Raw genomic sequence first — 20,209 nt, 5'->3', positions numbered from 1 at the left:
AGCCTCTTCATCATCGGCTCCTTTTTTATCATCAAGGACCATTGTGTCCAATCTGGTTGGTATTTCCTTCATACTCTTTTCCTGAGTCCCAGCCGAGGAGGTGTGTTCCTCTTTGGTTTTTTGTTTTTGAACTGGGGACTCCGGGAGGAGGTCCCTTCACTGGAAGTGTGAGTAGATTCGCGAGCTCTCCTCCGGTTAAGGACACTCTACAGTAACAGTTCAGCTTCCACTTTTATCCAAAGCCTCAATGTCGGGGCAAACGACGGATCCCTTTGAAAGTCTTGTGTGATACAAGCAGATAGTTAAATCGTTCCCAAGATATATTGAAAGATTGAAAGAAGGGAAGAAGAATTCTTACTTACCATGGTTTTGTCTTTCCACCCATATTTGGGAGCCACTTCTTTCCACATTCAAGACTCTAGTGTAATAATATCTAGAATTTTCTATACCCATTGCGCCAGATCTTGAACCCGTGGTGGCTTCCAGTGAGTAGCTGGGAAAAGGTGAATATAAAATTCGCAGCAAAGGAAGCTGTTTTCAATACAAGCAAAAAAAAGATACTGGAAGACTTACGAAAGAGATTCCATGATTTAGAAAAAGTAGTTGTTGTGTCCAGAAGGATATCTCTGGTAGCAATGATAACGAACCGTTCCATCCATCCACAGTCATTTTCATCATCGATGTTGATGATAAGGGCATGGTGACCGCGTGTGCTAAGTTTTAGCACACCCCCATAAAAAATCCTTGGGAAGTAGAGTTTTATCATATGTGCAAGAGTCAAGGTTTCCCTAGTCTCAGAACACAATTGGGGGAGGCAGGCCACCGTACGCCAAACAGATGAGCCTACTTGTGCCAAACATATCTGGTACCGGTGGTAAAATTCTAAGATTATTTGGTCGATTCCTTGATTCTTTCCTAAAGTGAAAGGGTATGTATAAACATACATGAACCTTGGTTTGGAGAAGGTGACCCTTTCTACCTCACTAGGGGTGAGGATTCCAATGTGGTCCAATTACAGTTATCATTCAAGACATAGATGCTAGGACGACGAATGGAAAAAGAATACCTACTAACAGGCTAGTGTCTGTCACTTTAGGGATTTGCAGGTTCTTTTGTTCTTGAAGGTCAGATTTCATGCTAAGGTGAAGAGGTATGATGTTGTTTATGGTTGGAGGTTCAGACACGACATCAACCTCTTTTTTTATGTTCTTCTTTGGACCTCCACCGAAGAGAAGGCTAGAGTTTCCGAAGGCAGCAGTGTTAGAAGACATGATGATAAGAAATTTATGAAAGAAATTTTTTATTGAGAAAGGTGAAGTTTGCAGTAGGGTTCTAAGGTAAATCAGAGAAGAAGAAGAAGTTATAAAAAGTAAAGAATAAAAACGAGAAGTAGTGGAGAAGTTATAGACGACAAAAATCGTGGTCATAACTACCTCGAGAACTGGCAAAAGTATTTGTTAAATCGTGGGGTAACACGTGTTTGAGTCATTAAATGCGAAGAGACATACGTCCTTTCAAATGTCATAAACTATTCAGAAACTTGCCTGCTAAGGAAAATGGTTTTCTCTACTTCCCGGTGACACTAAAGTATTGTCACCGAACAGTAGAGGGACTATCTATATACGATTAAATTTGTGTAACAGTTGGACGAACGAAGCGATGACACATGGAGTTGACTACAGGTAGGATGTGAGTCAACAAATAGCCAATACAGGTTGCAAGCATGTGACAAGTTCTGGATGAGTTCCGAACACAGAGTAGCCAAAGGCAAAGGTTCAAAGTATTAACATGGGATAGCATTCAATGGGCGGCCGTTACAGAGAATATCTGTATTTGTAGCCAACCGTTATGCAGTCATCAATGACGGTTTTGTTCTCATTCAAGGGAAGCTTGATTTGGGGATAGTGTCTCCCTAAATAAAGCTATAAGTAGGAGAATTAACATCCATTGTAGACACAAAATATTTTGTACACAAAAGCTACATTCTGCTCTCATTTTATAACACTATACTTGTCTTAATTCTTGAATATTGTTCTCACTTTTGCCACCAGAGAGGCTAAGTTCATAGCCAGGATTGTATTGTATTTCCTTTAATTTCATTTCATAATCTTATTTTTGTTCTTAGTTATTTAATATTTTTCGGTCAAATTGATTCACTTGTCATAAAACCACGCTATAAATTCAGCTATACCATTTTATAGGTAAACAATTACAAAGTTCAAAACACCTAACTTGAAAATAGCCAAATGTTCAACAATATACACAAAGTTATGTCTCTACTCGACTTATTTCTACTATTCTAAGGTAAAGTCCACATTTTGTATAATGAATTTTTATCAGATATTGATATTCAATTTAAAGTATGCATATTTATATGCATGTCACCTAGCATGTTGCTCATATTTTGTGAAATTTGGATGTGTAATGTAATAATTTATTCTAATTCATTGTATTTTTATGCATAGGAGTCAGTCAGAGGCAATGTGGGATGAAAGTGCACGATTTGAACAAAATGAGAACAAAGCAAAAACATGGGCCAATGTAGCGCCCAAGGTACGCATCACGCTACACGTGGTGCAGATTACATGTCACGCCCCAAAAACCGAAGAGCACGACCGGCGCTCAACCGAGTAAACCCGACTGAGCAAGCCTGATAGGTTTTATTCTACCCAAACTAATTCATGAATAAATAGGAGATGGACTCCATTAATCATACTTAGTAAGTATTTCATTAACAACTTCCATTTCATTTCCATTAGCAGCTTAAATCATAATTATCAAAATATTACAAGTTTTATAAATCTTTGTCAAACATCAATATTTTCTACTTCAATTCCAACACCCGACACTACCCACAACCTGTCTACGGAGCCTCTAAACACAACTGAAGAGTAATGTAATATGGAAATGCCGATAACAAGGATCCGTCTATACCTCAAATACAAAGTACATGATGAACAGATGAAACAGGACCCCGAAATAAAGTGGGGCTCACAAGTCAGTTGAAAGGATGATGTGGCACTAGCTGCGACCAATATTGCCTGCTATAGAAATACCTACATCCATTTAAAGACGTAGCGCCCCCGGCAAAAGGGACGTTAGTGCCATCGAATAGCACTAGTTTGTATAACTAAACACCATCTAGTTAGAAAGAACTTTTATACAAAAATAAGGAAATCACAAGTATAACTCAAAAGCTTTAAACGATCACAACATTATCAATAATAAAGAATCATACAATTTTCACATCATGTTTCCATAGCCTTTAGTTTGGGGCATTTCACACTATTCATCAGTTCACAATACCACTGCTATCTTGAGCGGAGTCCGATCTCGACCCGATCAGCTAGGTTGCCTCATTTGAGACATACACTTCAATCACAATCTCATTTTTCCCTTTTTCCTGAATTCATTCACAATACCACCGCTATCTTGAGCAGAGTCCGATCTCGGCCCGATCGGCTAGGCCGCCTTACCAAGGCGTTGTTTAATCATTTCGTTTCGCATATATCATTTCATAGGCACTTGGTGCCACAACTTTATCACATCATTCTTGGCACTAGGCCGCATTTCACATCGTTCCCAATTTCAATATTTTCTTTGCCATTTAGGACAGTAGGTGCACACAAGAGCAATTTAAATTGTAAGCATAGATAAGATTTCACGTAGATGGCACAATAATGCAACTTCAATCTAAATTTGAGGTCTAAGAATTTCAATACATAATTCATATCCTTTTCCCCTTGTCAAGTTATCAAGATAGCACGTTGATCATGTTGAGATACATCTTTCACGCATATAAGGTTACAACACCAATTCATGTAAAATAACAATCAATGCAACAATTCAACTTTAATCTTACCATATTCACACAACCACCGATGAAGCTCAATTTCTAAAAGACGGGGTTTTAGCCATACATACCTCAATAAAGCTTTCCCCTAATTCTTATAAAGTTCCGGGACTCTTAGCACTTCAATCTATTGCATAAGAATTACAATCGAACCAAGAATTAGAGACAAGATTAATAATCTAGCTCGATTGAGCATATTATCAAGCACTAAGGGTGCATTGTGATCTTAGGATCCTTTTTGTGAGGGATTTCTATCATTTTATACCCCAATTGCTATTTTTTTAATTCACAACCTCCCAATACTCCATTACCTATTGTGCATGCAAGATTACTAGCCCTTATACCCATGTACCCACTTGCTAATTACCTATTTTAATAGAAATTTCGAAATTATAGATGAGGGTACAGTTCTTACCTCTTAGGATGAAGACCTAGTGATTTCAATTGACAATCTTCAAGAATTTGGGGCAAAGATTGAGAGGGGACTTGATGAAGATTACTCCCTCTCACTCTAGAATTCCCTCTCTCACTCTATATGCTGGGAAATAATAGAAAAATGGTCTAATGTGGTGTTTTTAATGGGATGGGGTCGGGTTTTAAAAATTAGAAAATAGGAGCCCGACTCAGATCTGCGATCGCATTTGCGATCGCAAAGTTGACATGCGGCCCGCAGAATGGACCGCAAAAATACTCCCCAAAACCTGAACACACTGTCTGGGTATGCGGCAGAAATGCGGTCCGCATACCCGTTCTGCGGTTGCATAATGCACCGCAGAACTGCCCCTTACAAAATCCCAAGGGGATTATGCGACGACTATGCGGCCCGCATATCGATTATGCGATCGCATAATTGGCCGCATAGTTGACCTCAAATTGACCAACACACTGTTTCACTCTGCGGCGACTATGCAGTCCGCATAGCTGTTATGCGACCACATTCTCGACCGCAGAATCGCACTTTTCTTGGAAAACATTATTCCTTGACTTTTTAATGTATAGATCAGTCCAAAGGGTTCGAACCGCGACTCGCAAGCTCACCGCGAAGAATTTTACAAATTTCAAACACGTATTCCTAACTTGGCACTACGAGCTCTCGAGTATTGAGTAAAAGTTTGAACGGGGCCTTACATCATAGTCCTGAAGTTTTTGGGCATAGCTCAGCGCCAGGGATAGCACGACGAGCTACCATGGACGCTGTGTGACGGGACACTCTCCTATTTCTCTCGGGATAAGGTTTTGACGGCCCTACACACCCCTAACTCAGATAAAATGAAGTCTAAACCTATTTTTGGAGGGGGGGGGGGGGGAGGGAATGCCACTTTGAGAGAAAAACACAAGCACAGAACACTCATGAGCAAGGATTCTTAGTTTTTCTTCATCTTTCTTAGTATTTTCAATTATAAAACACTTATGAAATTGTTTAACCATATCATGAGTGGCTACAGACCTCATTATTCTGGGGTTATGGGTGATTATTGAATATTATAGTTGACTGTTGATTTCTTTGCTTGATTTATCATATTAATTTATTTATTCAATCTTGCACTTAATTATTCTATTTTGTAGCTAACAATAGAATACTATCTATGAATTTATAGTTGAACTCAAAAGTGGGAACTATAGATTGCATATAAGATCGAATAGAGTAAGTTCTTGAATCCGGGCATCAGAGAATAGTTTTGCAATTAGGATAGACATATTCTAGTTGCCTTACTTGGTTATTCAATTTTCACAGGAAATCTACATGCATTATTGTTAATTCTAATTCTATAGACATATAGTATTAGATTGGCTTGAATAGGCGAGAGAAGCGTTAAAAGAACTTCGCGAGTATAATAAAACCTGTTAATCAATAAATTAGATAAATTAAGTGATTAAATTAACCGTAAGAACTCAATGGAGAGATATTAATCCCATAACCCCGAAATATTCCCATCTCATTGAACTTTTGCTAAGTGTTTGTTTGCTCTACTTGCGATCTTATTTTCTTATTTGCTAATTTGTTTCGTAGTAATTTAGTTAACAAAAATCACCATCATTTTCTTCACCACCACTTGAGCAATAAATTTATTAATAGTTTAGATTGGATAGTAATTGATATAAATCCTCATGGAAAAGATACTTTTTATTCACTTTACTGCTTGTCGACCGCGTACACTTGCGTGTGCGTTTGGACCCAACAAGTTTTTGGCGCCGTTGCCAGGGATTTAGAAATTAACTACTTGTCTGAAATAAGCTTTTATTTGCTTTTGTTCGAGATTTGATTTGTTTTGCTGTTTCTGACTCTACTGGTGTTAACATTGAATGCTAAGATGAAGTAACAGTTTAAACAATCTTCCGCCTTTTGATCCTAAACCAGAAAGACTCTTCCACAGGTTAAGTAGGGAGGCAGAAGCAAGAGCAAGAATTGCAGATTTGGGCATCGTAGTCTAACCACAAGTAATCGAGATGGCAGAAAATGAAGAGCGATCAGTGATAGAGGTCGCAAGGCCTAATCTTGCTAATATGACTCAGGCTATTGTGAAGCTTGATATCAGGGGTCACTTTGTGCTCAAACAGTACATGGTGCAGCTTATTCAGTCCATAGGGCAGTATGTGGGTCTATCTCATGAAGATCTGCAGCGACACATTTAAAACTTTCTAGAAATTACGGATACTTATAATTATTCGAACGTTTCCAAGGACTACGTCAGACCAACATTGTTTCCCTTTTCACTGCTGGGGGAAGCCAAAGAATGGATGTAGAAGGAGCCTGCAAACTCGATCCACACTTGGGATGATCCAGCACGAATATTCTTAATCAAGTTTTTTCCCACTAAGAAGACAAAGTCATTGAGGAGCTAGTTTCTTAGGTTTCAATAACGAGATGGTAAGACTCTTCGTCAAGCTTGGGAAAGATATAAGAAACTACTAAGAGGCTGCCCACATCATTGTCAGACTGATGAGGTGTCGGGACATACTTTTGTTGATTGTTTGGATGAGACTTCCAAATTGAATCTAGACTCAGCTTGTGGGGGAAGTTGCATGCAAAAGCCATATAGTGAAATTCAAACTATGTTGAACAACTTCACTACAAACGATCATAACTATCAAGGTGAGGGTGAACCAAGAAGGATGATAAAATAGAAAGTAGTAAGTACACTTGAGCTAGATAAGATGTCAGCCATGCGGGCATAAATTTCTAAACTTACCAACCAAGTGGCTAAGATGGAAATGAGTCATGGGCATCAGATGCAGCAGGTTCAGAGGATGGCCATATGTTGTGAAATTTGTGGAGAAGGTCATACGAGTGATCAATGTCCGGTGAATCCATAATCTATTTATTATGTGGGGCATCAGAGTAGAGGTCCAATGAACTAAAGTACACAATATGGGAATACTTATAATCACAACCGGAGGAATAATCCGAATTTCTCATGGGGTGGAAACCATGCTAGTCAAAATCAATACAGACCCCAAGAAAACTACAATCAGCCCCAAAGGCCACCACAAGAGGTAGAAAGCATCAATGATATGTTGAAAAACTTGTTAGTTGACAACCAACAACTTCAAACAGACAACCAAACTGAGGACTAATTTTTAAAATTTAGAAAGGCAGATTGGGCAGTTAGCTGCACAACAAAATACCCGACCTATTGGAGCACTCCCAAGTAATACTGAGGGAAATCTCATTGAACAGGTACACGCAATTAATCTAGAAGTGAGAAAGCATTAGAGGAGGTTACACCCAAGAAGTATGTGGCTAAATAAGTTTTTGAGGATTGATACCTCAACCAGAGGCGGAAGCTAAAAATAAAGATGAGGAACACATGCAGGAGACAGAGGTAAGGCCACCACTGCCTTTTCCTCAAAGGTTGCAAAAATCGAAAGATAATTCCAAGTACAAAAAGTTCTTAGATATCTCGATCCAGGTGCGTGTGAATCTACCTTTAGTAGAAGTGCTGCAAGAAGTTCCTAAATATACTAAGTACTTGAGAGACATTGTGGCCAACAAAAGAAGGTTGATAAAGTTTGAAACGCACTTATTGAGGAGTGCAGTGTTAGAGTATAGAGTAAGTTCCCGTCTAAGTTGAAGGATCCTAGTTGTTTTGAAATTCCCTTGACGATTGGAAAACACGAGGTTGGTAGAGCCCTATGCGATCCAGGGGAAAGTATTAATCTGATGCCACTATCAGTGTTCAAATAGCTTGACTTAGGAGAAGCTAGGCCTACTCTTATAACTCTACAACTAGCAGATCGGTCATTAGCAGTGCCTGAAGGAATTATTGAAGATGTGCTGGTGCGAGTGGAGAAGTTCATCTTTCCCGCTGATTTTGTTATTCTTGACTACATGGCCAATGAGAAAGTCCTACTTATTTTGGGGCAACCATTCTTGGCCGCTGGAGGGACACTTATTGATGTTAGAGAGGGCAAGCTAAAGATGAGAGTGCATGATGAAGAAATCACATTTAATGTGTACAAGGCGCTTATCCTTCCTAAGCATTATGAGGATTTGTGCATGATCTCTGTGGTAGAATCGAAGTTGATAGAGGAAAGTCCTTATGTGGAGCCTAGTAGCATGGAAAAGAAAATCAAGTTAGAAAAAGTGGTGTTGTGAGCTGAATGTGTAAAGGTAAAAGAGAAAAGGGTCAGAGAGGAAAGAGGAGATCATCCTAGAGTATGCAAGAAGGCAAAACTCCATGGAAAGAGGATGAAACGAAAGTGTCCAGCTTGAAGAAGTCGTTCATATCGTGCCGCGACTATAAATAAGGCACTTGTTAGGAGGCAACCAAACATGTATTTTATTTATTATTATTATTATTATTATTATTATTATTATTATTATTTTAGTATTATATTTTGTTTTGTTTTTATTTGCAGGGTAAGGAAAGTCTGAGCACCCGGAGTTGAAGCTGAGGAGCATGTTTGAGCTTTAGTGTGGGGTCGTTCCGACCCTTAATATTGAGGATCATGTTGCCAGATAAGCCCTAGAAGGTCTCAGAGAGTATTTCTCATCCTTGTTTTAATATTTTGCACTGTGATCCATGCATCATGGACTATGCATGAAAAAAGTGTGGGGTGAGGGAATTACTCTCTGAGTATAGTTGTATAAAGTCTTTTCTCAAATTTTCTTATAACGTGTGGTTAGTAGTTGTCTAGTTTAGAGTAATAGACAGTTGCTGGGGGAAAAACAAAAATATAGGGTGCGAAAATCAGAAAAAGCTCAGACTTTTCCCGTCGATGGATCTCTTGGACATCTTTCTTAAGGTCCGATTAAAAATACCAAAAAAAATTTCTTTTATTTTTATTAGATAGCATAGGTAGTAATTCCCTTGGTTTTTCTTTGGGCACCGGTTCTTTTCCAAGGGTATAGCTTGAACCGGGTATTTTGATTTCATCTTTTTAGGAGCAGGATAGGAAGAAAACTAAGGTGCTCTAGATACCTGTTGATATGTTTGGTGCTGACACATTAAGCTATGGTATGCACTCTGTCTTCCTGTTATATTTTATTTGAATTGTGATGCCTAAGTGAAATAAATAGCCTACTTTGTGACGCCTATTCGCAGTTGTTTGACTTGTATGTCACCTAGTGCATTATTGCTTAAAATTCTCAACTATATGTGCTTGCTTGACTTGAAAGTTGAACAAAACCGCCTTGATTGAGTCATGTGCAATGTGTGTGTAAGGATTTGTGATATTTTGTGCTATCATGCATTGTATGGAACTTTCCCTGTGTCTTAATCGAAGCGAATAATTAAGTTTTGCTAGTCTAGGAAATGACGTAGGGAGTTTTTTGCTTGATCATAGATGTGCTTGTCACTTATAAATAAAAATTTCTCCGTTATTAGCCCCTTTGAGCCTGTAGACCTTTTTCTTGGCACCCACATTAAAAGCCGCATCCTTAATTTTTTTCTTAACTTAATTTTGTTGAACCTTTACCTCCGAAGGCGCTTATGCGCTAAAAGAAGTAAGGTGAGATATTGGAAAGTAGATTTTGAGTGGAACCTAGGAAGGTCCCACAAAGGTACACTAAAATTATGAAAGGCCGCTAGCCGATGATCTTTAATGTAAGGAATGCGTGTAAAAAAAAGAAAAAGAAAGAAAAATAAAAAAGAAAAAAAAATAACACAGATTCTAATATTACTAATTCATACTAGTGGGAACGTAGAAGTGCTCAATTAAAAAAACGGGGCTCTGTTGAGTATGAGTTGTGGCAAATGAATTGGTTGAGAAGAATATGTGCTTGACTTGTGAGTATAGTGTATTAAAATGCTTAGGAGGGTTAGTCACTATTCTTAAATATATCCTACCCATCCCTTAGCCTACACTATAATCCGGAAAGACCACATTGATCCTAGACTCGGCTAGCTTAGATTAGTAGAAATGTACACTACGAGCAAACTTACGGTACGACCGCGGGATGCACATGAACTTCTTTGTTAGAGTTAGTGCCGTTTGTTCACTTGAGTGATGCCCTTACTATATGTTCAAAGTTATACTTGAATGTGTGGACTACTTTTATATTCACTCTCTTGTTTGTTGGTAAGGGCACATGGTCTCATGACGGATTGGTAATGTTGTTAACTTCTTTTGTTGGGTGAATGTGCGAGTTGAGGGTGCTTAGTGGTAATGCGTCAGCTCTTGCGGTAGGGTGGTTATGGGTAGGTTTTTTGAATTGGTTTAATTGAAATGTTTATACTTGTGCATGTTTGAAACGGAAGAATGTGAATTTCGTATGTTCATGCTTGATTGCCGGTATCAACCATAGTCAAAGATAGAGTGTATGATTGAATAATTGACTTGATCCTCCATACATGATGTGTAAGTTGTTGGTGTATAGTTGATAGTCCCATTGCTCGAGGGCGAGCAAGAGTTTAAGTGTGGGGTGTTGATATTCGGCTTAAAGTATGTGTATTTATATGCATGTCGCCTTACATTTTGCTTATATTTAGTGGAATTTGGATGTGTAATGTAATCATTTATTCTAATTCATGATATTTCAATGTGTAGGAGTCACCTAGAGGCAATGTGGCACGAAAGTACACGATTTGAAGCAAAAAGAGAATAAAGCAAAAACAATGGGCCAGTGTAGCGCTCAGGGTAGTGTATCGCGCTACCCTTGGCGTAGATTACAGACCTAAAGTTTTTTGGAACAGCTCAGTGCCAGGGCTAGTGCGATGTGATTACCCTGGATGCTGGGTGACATGACACTCTGCTATTTTGCTCGGGACAATGTTTTGACGGCCCTACACACCCCCAACTCGTGTAAAAAGAAGACTAAACCTATTCTAGACGGGGGATGTCACTTTGAGAAAAAAATACAAGAACGGAACAGTCGGGAGCAAGGATTCTCAGTTTTTCTTCATTTTTCTTAGTATTTTCAACTATTCAACATTTATGAAATTGTTTAACCATATCATGAATGGCTACTAACCTTATTTTTCTGGGGTTATGAGTCGTTATTGACTATTGTAGTTGATGGTTGATTTCGTTGCTTGGTTTATCATGCTAATTCATTTATCCAATCTTGCACTTAATCATTCTATTGCGTAGCTAATAATAGAGTACTATACTATCTATGAATTCATAGTTGAACTCGAAAGTGGGAACTATAGATTACATATAAGATTGAATAGAGTAAGTTCTTGAATCCGGGCATCGGAGAATATATTCGCGATTAGGATAGATATATTCTAGTTGCCTTACTTGGTTATTTAATTTTTGCAGGAAATCTACATGCATTTTGTTAATTCTAATTCTATAGAGATAGAGTATTAGATTGGCTTGAATAGACGAGAGAAGCATTGAAAGAACTTTGCGAGCATAATAAAACCTGTTAATCAATAAATTAGATAAATCAAGTGATTAAATTAACTGGAAGAACTCAATAGGAGAGACATTAATTCCGTGTAACCCCAGAATATTCCCATCTCATTGAATTTTTACTAAGTGTTTGTTTGCTCTACTTGCGATCTTATTTTCTTATTTTCTTATGAGTTTCGTACTAACTTAGTTAACGAAAATCACCATCATTTTTTTCGCCACCACTTGAGAAATAAATTTATAAATAATTTATATTGGACAATAGTTGGTCATAAATCCTCGTGGGAATGATACTTTTGTAGAAAAAATAATATCCCGCCCAAGAATAAAATCCACAATAAATAACAATAACAGAAGAGAGTAACAAAAATATCAAATCTTTTAACAGGGTAAAATACAATACCCGAGCGGAGCAATATTACTACTATAATATTACAACTTAGTAAAGTCATGAGACTACTATAACTTCGAAAGAAATAACACTCTTTATTTTAAATACCTCACAACAATATTACTCACACAATCACACTCACTATTTATCTCACAGACTACGATCTGTGGATTACTCTCTCTAATTTCTGTTACTTCTCTGTACTTTTTGGTGTGTTTACAATTGAGAGAATGCCCTCCTTTTATAAGGCAAAAGAGCTGTGGGCTCAAAGTATTCTACTGGAGCAATTTGATTCTCCTCCACATCTTTCCAAACTTGGTCACCAAGTATAAACTTCAGCCAAGTATTATTATATAGGGACGCGCCTATATTGATGGGATGAACCCCACAATCTCTCCCTTAATTTTGATTTTTCTTTGTCATTCCAAGTCTTGATCTTAATCTCTGAAAATCTTCAAACTTGACAGGCTTTGTAAAGATATTTGTAGCTTGATCATGAGCTTTCACATATTTGAGCTCGACTTCCTTCTTGGCAATGCATTCTCTGATAAAGTGATACATTATCTATATGTTTTCTTCGATCATGATACACTGAATTCTTCACGAGTACTTGTGCGGATTTGTTGTCAATAAAAATCTCCGAAGCTTCAATTTTTTGTAAATTGAGCCCCTTCAATAATCTTCTCAGCCAAATAGCATGACATGTACAGGATGTTGCTGCTACATATTCAGCTTCACAAGCCGACAGAGTAATAATTGATTGTTTCTTTGAACTACAAGAAATAACATAATCACCCGAGAAAAGTACAAAACTAGTTGTGCTTTTTCTAACATCAATATCTCCCGCATAATCACTATCACAAAATCCCATAAGGTTGAAGTCACTAGAAGAAGAGTAAAATAGCTCAAAATCAATCGTACATTTTAGACGTAGAATTCTTCTAGCGACAATTAAGTGAGTGGAGTTAGGAGCTTCCATGAAGCGACTTACTACTCCAACTACAAAGAATATATTTGGCCTGGTACAAGTCAAGTACCTCAAACTTCCCACAAGACTTCTTGAAAAATGTGGGATCTACTTTTTCTCCTTCATCAAACTTGGAAAATTTTGTCCCACTCTCCATCGGTGTGTTCACAGGGTTGCAATCGAGCATATTGAACTTCTTCAATATCTCTTTTGTATAGATTTCTTGAGAGATAAAAATTCCATCCTCCATCTGCTTCACTTCTAGGCCCAAGTAGTATGACATGAGCCTTATGTCAGTCATCTTGAACTCACGTGACATATCTTTCTTAAAATCTTAAAAAAAACTTGGGTTATTACCCGTAAAAATAAGATCATCAACATAAAGACAAACTAGCAACATATCTCCATTAGTATGAACTTTAAGGTAAAGAGCATATTCATGGAGACAACGAGTAAACCCATTGTCTTGAAAATACTTGTCGATACAACTATTCCATGCCCTTGGTGCTTGCTTCAATCCATATAAAGCTTTATTCAACCGCAACACTTTATCTTCATGGGTTTTGACCACAAATCCCAGTGGTTGTTCAACATAGACTACTTCTTCAAGATAGCCATTCAAGAAGGCTGACTTGACGTCTAGTTGATGGATCTTCCACTTTATTTGTGCCGCTAACGAGATCGACAAAGGAATTGTCTCCATACGGGCAACAAGTGCATAGACTTCTTCATAGTCAATGCCTTGCCTTTGCTTGTAGCCCTTAGCCACAAGTCGTGCTTTGTATCTCTCAGCTTCTCCATCAGCATTCTTCTTTGTCTTGTATACCCATTTCACTCCAATTGCTCGTTGAGAAGAGTTGTTAAATTCCAAGTGTTGTTCCTCTCTATTGACTCGATCTCCTCCTCCATGGCTTGTCTCCACCTTTTGTCTGTAACAACTTCATCAAAGTTCACTGGTTCACTGTCAGCAAAGAGACAATAGAAAAAATCAAAATTAGTAACTTCTTCTGTGTCCTCATAGAGATCTTGAATACTCCTTGTCCTTTGCGGCTGTTCATTTGAACTTTCTTGGGAAGAAGGAGATGCAACATTGGTTGGAGAAAGAGGTGGAGTCGTATCTTGCATAGGTTCCACGGTATCTGGTTCTTCTTCACCACCAAAGTATGGAAGAAAATCATATGAAGTTTCTTCCTGAGCTTCCTAATTCCAGGTCAATTCTTCATCAAATTCAACATCGCGACTTGCCACCACTTTGCCTCTAATTGGGTTGTATAACTTGTAGCCTTTTGAGCTCGTATTATAGCCAACAAACACATGCTTGACACTTCGGTCGTCAAGCTACGCTCTCCATTGCTGTGGCACATGAGCATAGGCTATGCTCCCAAAGATTCTCAAGTGATTAACACTTGGCTTTCTTCCACTCCATGCTTCTTGAGGGGTTTGATCTCTAACATTTCTTGTTGGAGACATGTTGTTCAAATAAACTACACAAGAAACAGCGTCGGACCAAAATTCCTTGGGCATACTTTTAGCTTTCAACATACATCTAGCCATATTAAGAATCATCCGATTCTTTCTCTCTGCAACTTCATTTTGTTAGGGTGAATACGGTACCATTAGAGGGCGACGAATTCCATGAGACTGACAAAAGTCATTAAATTCTTTTGAAGTGAATTCGCCTCCTCTATCGGACCTTCAAGCATTTATTTCATAGCCACTTTCTTTTTTCACAAGTACTTTAAAAAATTTAAAAGCAGCAAAAGCTTCAGATTTTTGGTTCAAGAAATAAACCCAAGTCTTTTTGCTAAAGTCATTAATGAAAAACAAAAAGTATTTACTTTTACCAAAGAAAGATGGATTGATTGGTCCACACACATCAGTGTGAACAAGCTGGAGCGGTTTGGTTGATCTTGACATGGCCTCCTTTGGAAAACTCCTCCTTACATATTTTCCAAGAAGACAAGCTTCACACAATTGATTGGGATGGTTGATTGATGGTATCCTACGCACCACATTCTTTTCTCCCGTTGATTTGAGCGCTTCAAAATTCAAGTGCCCAAATCGCATGTGCCAACACCATAATTCATCTTGCACATTAGCCTTCAAACACTTTGCATCAATTGTCTTAAAATTCAGAAAAAATAATCTATTCTTTTCCATATGCACTTTAGCAATTAGAATTCCACTTGAATCACTAAGCCAAGGATGCATATTTTTCATGTGGATGTCATATTCCTTTTCAAGAAGTTGGCCTAAACTCAAAATATTACTTTTTTATTTTGAGACATAATAAACATTTTGAATTAACTTGTGATCGCCATTTTTATAGGAGATCAGAATTGTACTTATCCCTTCGATTTGAATCTTTGAGGTATCTCCAAAGGACACATTACCTCTCACAGTTTTATTGATCTCCACAAACTTCTCTTTGCATCCACACATATGATTGCTTGCTCCATTGTCCAAATATCATGAGCTACAATCATCCCTGTCTTCTTCCTTGAGTACCAGCAACAATGTTGACTCATCTTCTTCTTTCTAGTCGTCAACAAGGTTAGCTTTTTCTTCAACATTGCTACGACATTCCTAAGAGTAATGGCCAAATTTATGATAATTATTACACTCAATTTTTGATTTGTCATACCTTTGTCCATTATTTTCTTGGTAGTAGCTACGTCCTCTTCCTCCTCTTTGTCCACGACCACGACCTCTGAATGTTTGGTGGATTTCTAACTTCATTGTTGAAGTTGTAACTATTACTCCTTCCTTTTCCATGACCATGGTCTCGTCCCTTTCCATTCCCTCGATAGTTCTTTTCACCTCCATAATCCTTGAAGGATGCCTGAGTTTTAAGAAGTTGCTCCAATGACACTTCTTGTCTCTTTTTGATCTTTTCTTCATGGGCCTGTAAAGAACCCTCCGATTGCTCCACCATCATAGAGTCTAAATCTTTAGACCCTTCAATAGCACACACCACAAAATCGAATTTAGGTGTTAAAGTGCGAAGGATTCTTTCTACCATACGAACATCTTCTATGTCCACCCCGTATCTTCTTAATTGATTCACAATAGCCTTCACTTTTGAATAATAATCCGAAATGCATTCGGATTCTTTCATTTTTAAAACTTCAAAATCAGCCCTTAGAGTTTGAAGTTTTACTTTTCTCACCTTGTCAACTCCTTGGAGAGAATTTTGTAAAATTTCCCAAGCTTCCTTTGAGGTGGTAACATCTGCCACCTTCGCAAACATGGCATCATTCAAACATTGGTGGATGAGCGTGAGAGCTTGTTGATCCTTCTTCCTTGTCTTTGCCAAAATATTTTTTTTTATTTTGAGGCAGAGCTTTCTCATGATCGGGTTTTGCATACCCTCTGTCTACGATTTTCCACACATCCTGGGAGCCAAGAATGGCTTTCATGCATAGACACCATTTCTCATAATTATCTTTTATGAGACGGGGTATTGAAAAGATAGCAGACCATTATTTATCATAGCTTGTTGGGAAAATAATATCCCGTCCAGAAATAATATCCACGATAAATAAACAATAACACAAGAGAGTAACAAAGACACCAAATCTGTTAACGGGATAAAATATAATACCCGAGCGGAGCAATATTATCAGTATAATATTTCAACTTAGTAGTGTCAAGAGACTACTACAACTTCAAAAGAAATAACACTATTTATTTTAACTACATCACAACAATATTACTCACACAGTCACACTCGCCATTTATCTCACAGACTACGATCTGTGGATTACTCTCTCTATTTCTGCTCTCTGCTTTTTGGTGTATTTACAATTGAGAGAATGCCCTCCTTTTATAAGTCAAAAGAGCCGTGGGCTCAAAGTATTCTACCGGAGCAATTTGATTCTCTTCCACATCTTTCCAAATTTGGTCACCAAGTATAAACTTCAGCCAAGTATTATTATATAAGCACATATCTATATTGATGGAATGGACCCCACAACTTTTTCATCAGTTTATTATTCGTTGACCGTGTATACTTGTGTGTGCTTTGCACCCAACAGATATCATACACCTTCTGTTGCTTTAGATTTTTCACTTCGTCTTTCTGTATCTCTATTTGAAACATCCATTTATTTTTTTTGTCTTTCTGTTTTTTTTCGATACTAGGCTGGATTTGGAGAAAATTTGTAAGAAGGCATACTTATTGGTTATTGAAACACAATCCAGTCGAATTTTTTATTTAAACTGTATAAGTAATTTCTGTCCTAAGCAGATATCAGCAATACACACAGCTATTTTTCTATTATTGCCGCGGTAATTTGTGGATTATTTGCACGCCTAGAGTTATTAATGTCTACTTTTATTTAGTTTTTAATATGCATGAATGATTGATGTATCTATTTAGTAGTAATGCTATCATGTAGGTCCAGTTGATCATGTTAGGTTTTTTTTTCTTTCTAAAGGGTGTGAATGAGAAATGGAAGAGGCACCTCTTGAATTGCACCTATACATTTCACTCTTTCGTTGTCTATAAATTTAGAGGCTTGGCCTCACATACAGAAAAATTTGAAATCTCTACATTGTTGCACTGTTTTACTCCGTTTATTGAGTTCGATCTAATTAAGTTCTGTAATTTCGATTGCCAGTATTACAAAATAATTTTTCCGTTAGGAAGTAATCCATAACCTTAGGCAACAATGAGGAAATTAAATTCCTTAAGGACACACAAGCAACTTGTGGGCTTGCAAATTATTTTATGTTTTGTATTATTGAACTAACATTTCTTTACTTCTCTGATTGTCTAGTTTCGAACACAGATTACTACCAGATCCTTCATATATGCTTGAACAAATGGAAGTGTGTATTTAAAAGGTGTTGATGAAAATGCAATTACAGTTGAAAAATAAAATAAAAAAATAAAATATTTTCATGCTGACGCGGATATCTCGCTTCCTTTAAAGAGATTCAAGCTCACCGCAACAAGATCTTCACTAGTCCAACAGTAGTCATCTTGCCTTGTCTTCCCCAATATATAATAGTCAGATGATATCGTATGACTTGAACAAATTTCGGCAATTTGTTGGATCTAATAAAAAATGCCATGATTCGTGGAGATCGTGGCATATATTATTTTAATATTATATTGCTCTTGGAAGCTTTTAATTAGCTGGAGATGTATTCTTTGAAAGGTGAAGCAGTGGTTGGTTTCATGCGAGAGGAATACTGTTGGCGGAATACAACAAGGTTTGACATTATATTGTGATCCGCATTTTCATATATGCTGCACCATACATCTTTTCTAAAATATGTTTCATTTTTCCTCTTTAGATTTTATTTATTAAATGAAAATAGCTTTACCGTTTATTGTCATTTGCTTACTTTTGGGGGTAATATATAGTGTATCTCCGGTTACTTCCCCTCAGGGGTCGTTTGGTTGCCGGTTAGAGTTATGCAGGTATTAGTTATATATGTATTAGTTATGCAGGGATTAGTTATGCAGGGATAAGTAATGCAGGGATTAGTTATGCAGGTATTAGTTATGCAGAGATTATTTTTTTGAATGTTTGGTTTGTTGTATTAGAAATTGATATACATTATATACATTTTAAAGTAAAATGCTTGTTTACAACTATACCCCTGACCTTCTTTTGCATTGTTTTTTCTCTCTTTCCATTTATGTAGGAAACAATTTAGTTAGGAACTTTGGGTGTTACTTTCACTTCTTCGTCATACTACTGAACTATGTGAAGTTTAGACATATTTGATTTTCACTTCTTAGTCTTGGTATTTCCATTTTCTAGTGGCTTCTCCAGTTTGCTTTTGCTAGTTTGTTCTTTAAAAATGAGAGAAGACAAGGTATATAGTTGGCAAGTGAAAGCAAGTGAAACCTGTTGACGGGTTGGCAGAGAAATAAGGAAGCCTTATGTGTAAAGTGATAGGGGTAAATTTGTCATTTCAGTATTTTATCCATGTATTACTAATACATGTATTAGTTATTCCATCTTCTACCCCGCATAAAATAATACACAGATTAACTCATAACTTATACATGTATTATTTATGCATAATTGAAAAATGTCAACCAAACATGGTATTAGTTATGCAGAATTTTATACAAAATAACTATTGCCTACCAAACATGGCATAAGTTATGTTACCCCTTATACATGAATAACCTTTCTTCTAACCAGCTACCAAACGACCTCTCAATGTATTAGGCAGAATGTTGATAGATCACATTACACGGGGTATATAATAGCATCAGCACACTAAAATATTGTCACGATCCGGATTTTTCACCCTCGGAAGTCGTGATGGTGCCTATTAGTGAAAGTTAGGCAAGCCAATTAGTCCAATTATTTAACCATTTTCATTTTTAATCCTTTAGCAATTCCAAACGATATAGCAAAACAGCGGAAATGATAATAATAAAACAGTGCGGAAGACGAAACTTGATAATTTAGATTAATGCAACTGCGGAAGTCTAAGTACAACTCTACCCAGAATTTGGTGTCACAATTATACAGACTGTCTAAGAGTACTACAAATAGGGGTCTGAAAGACAAATACAAGTTGTTTCAGAAATATATAGAGGAAACAATATAGAAAGACAGAAGGAAACGCCAGGGCCTGCGGACGCCTGCAGGACTACCTCGGGTCGCCTGAATGGACTGAAGACAGCACCCTCACTGTCACGACCCCGGTTCGCCCTCCGTGAACCATCGTGACGGTACCTAGTTTCTATGACTAGGTAAGCCTAAATTGCGGAAAAAGAAACCAAAATTTACGGAAGTAAACAACTTAAACAGATAAAGGAAAATAAACAGTGGTTAAATGTGCCGCTCAGCATACACCATATTAAATTCTCAAAACCAATAAATAAATCCTAGACCTGGAAACCCATGAATCACAAGCTAAGAAGTACTACATAGCTCATGTCTAACAAGAACTGAAATACAGAATGGACTAATACTAAACAGCAGGAATAGAAAGAGACTCCTCGGTCTGCGGACACGGCAGATATACCTCGAAGTCGCTATAACAGTCGCCTCGCCTCAGGGGTGGTAGGACTGAGTCGAAGTACCTGGATCTGCACATGAAAAATATGCACAGGAAGGGCATGAGTACACCACAGTGGTACTCCGTAAGTGCCAAGCCTAACCTCGGTTGGGTAGTGACGAGGAAGGTCAGGGCCCTACTGAGGTTAAATAAGATACAG

General features: G+C 37.6%; 2 protein-coding genes across 2 annotated transcripts; one reads left to right on the top strand and one right to left on the bottom strand.

Annotated features, from left to right (window-relative positions):
- Positions 6,302 to 8,450, top strand: LOC109239238. Its single transcript, XM_019405782.1, has 3 exons — positions 6,302 to 6,452; positions 7,444 to 7,532; positions 8,040 to 8,450. Exons 1-3 carry the CDS (start codon positions 6,302 to 6,304, stop codon positions 8,448 to 8,450), a joined length of 651 nt encoding a protein of 216 aa, XP_019261327.1.
- Positions 12,541 to 13,315, bottom strand: LOC109239227 (uncharacterized mitochondrial protein AtMg00810-like). The gene is made up of 2 exons (XM_019405772.1): positions 13,074 to 13,315; positions 12,541 to 12,931 (listed from the first exon to the last, which is right to left on the bottom strand). The coding sequence occupies exons 1-2, from the start codon at positions 13,313 to 13,315 to the stop codon at positions 12,541 to 12,543; spliced, it is 633 nt and encodes a 210-aa protein (XP_019261317.1).

Source organism: Nicotiana attenuata, chromosome 1, assembly GCF_001879085.1.
Source record: "Nicotiana attenuata strain UT chromosome 1, NIATTr2, whole genome shotgun sequence".
Classification (NCBI taxonomy): domain Eukaryota; kingdom Viridiplantae; phylum Streptophyta; class Magnoliopsida; order Solanales; family Solanaceae; genus Nicotiana; species Nicotiana attenuata.
The sequence above is the reverse complement of the archived record's forward strand: the minus strand, read 5'-3'. Positions and strand labels throughout refer to the sequence as shown.

Coding starts and splice junctions, on each gene's coding strand:
- LOC109239227 (XM_019405772.1), bottom strand. CDS start 13,315: ATGACTGACATAAGGCTCATGTCATACTACTTGGGCCTAGAAGTGAAG. Junction 12,932..13,073: donor AAGTTTGAGGTACTTGACTT/GTACCAGGCCAA, acceptor CTCTTCTTCTAG/TGACTTCAACCTTATGGGAT.
- LOC109239238 (XM_019405782.1), top strand. CDS start 6,302: ATGGCAGAAAATGAAGAGCGATCAGTGATAGAGGTCGCAAGGCCTAAT. Junction 6,453..7,443: donor GTCCATAGGGCAGTATGTGG/GTCTATCTCATG, acceptor TTTAAAATTTAG/AAAGGCAGATTGGGCAGTTA. Junction 7,533..8,039: donor AGGGAAATCTCATTGAACAG/GTACACGCAATT, acceptor GTGTTCAAATAG/CTTGACTTAGGAGAAGCTAG.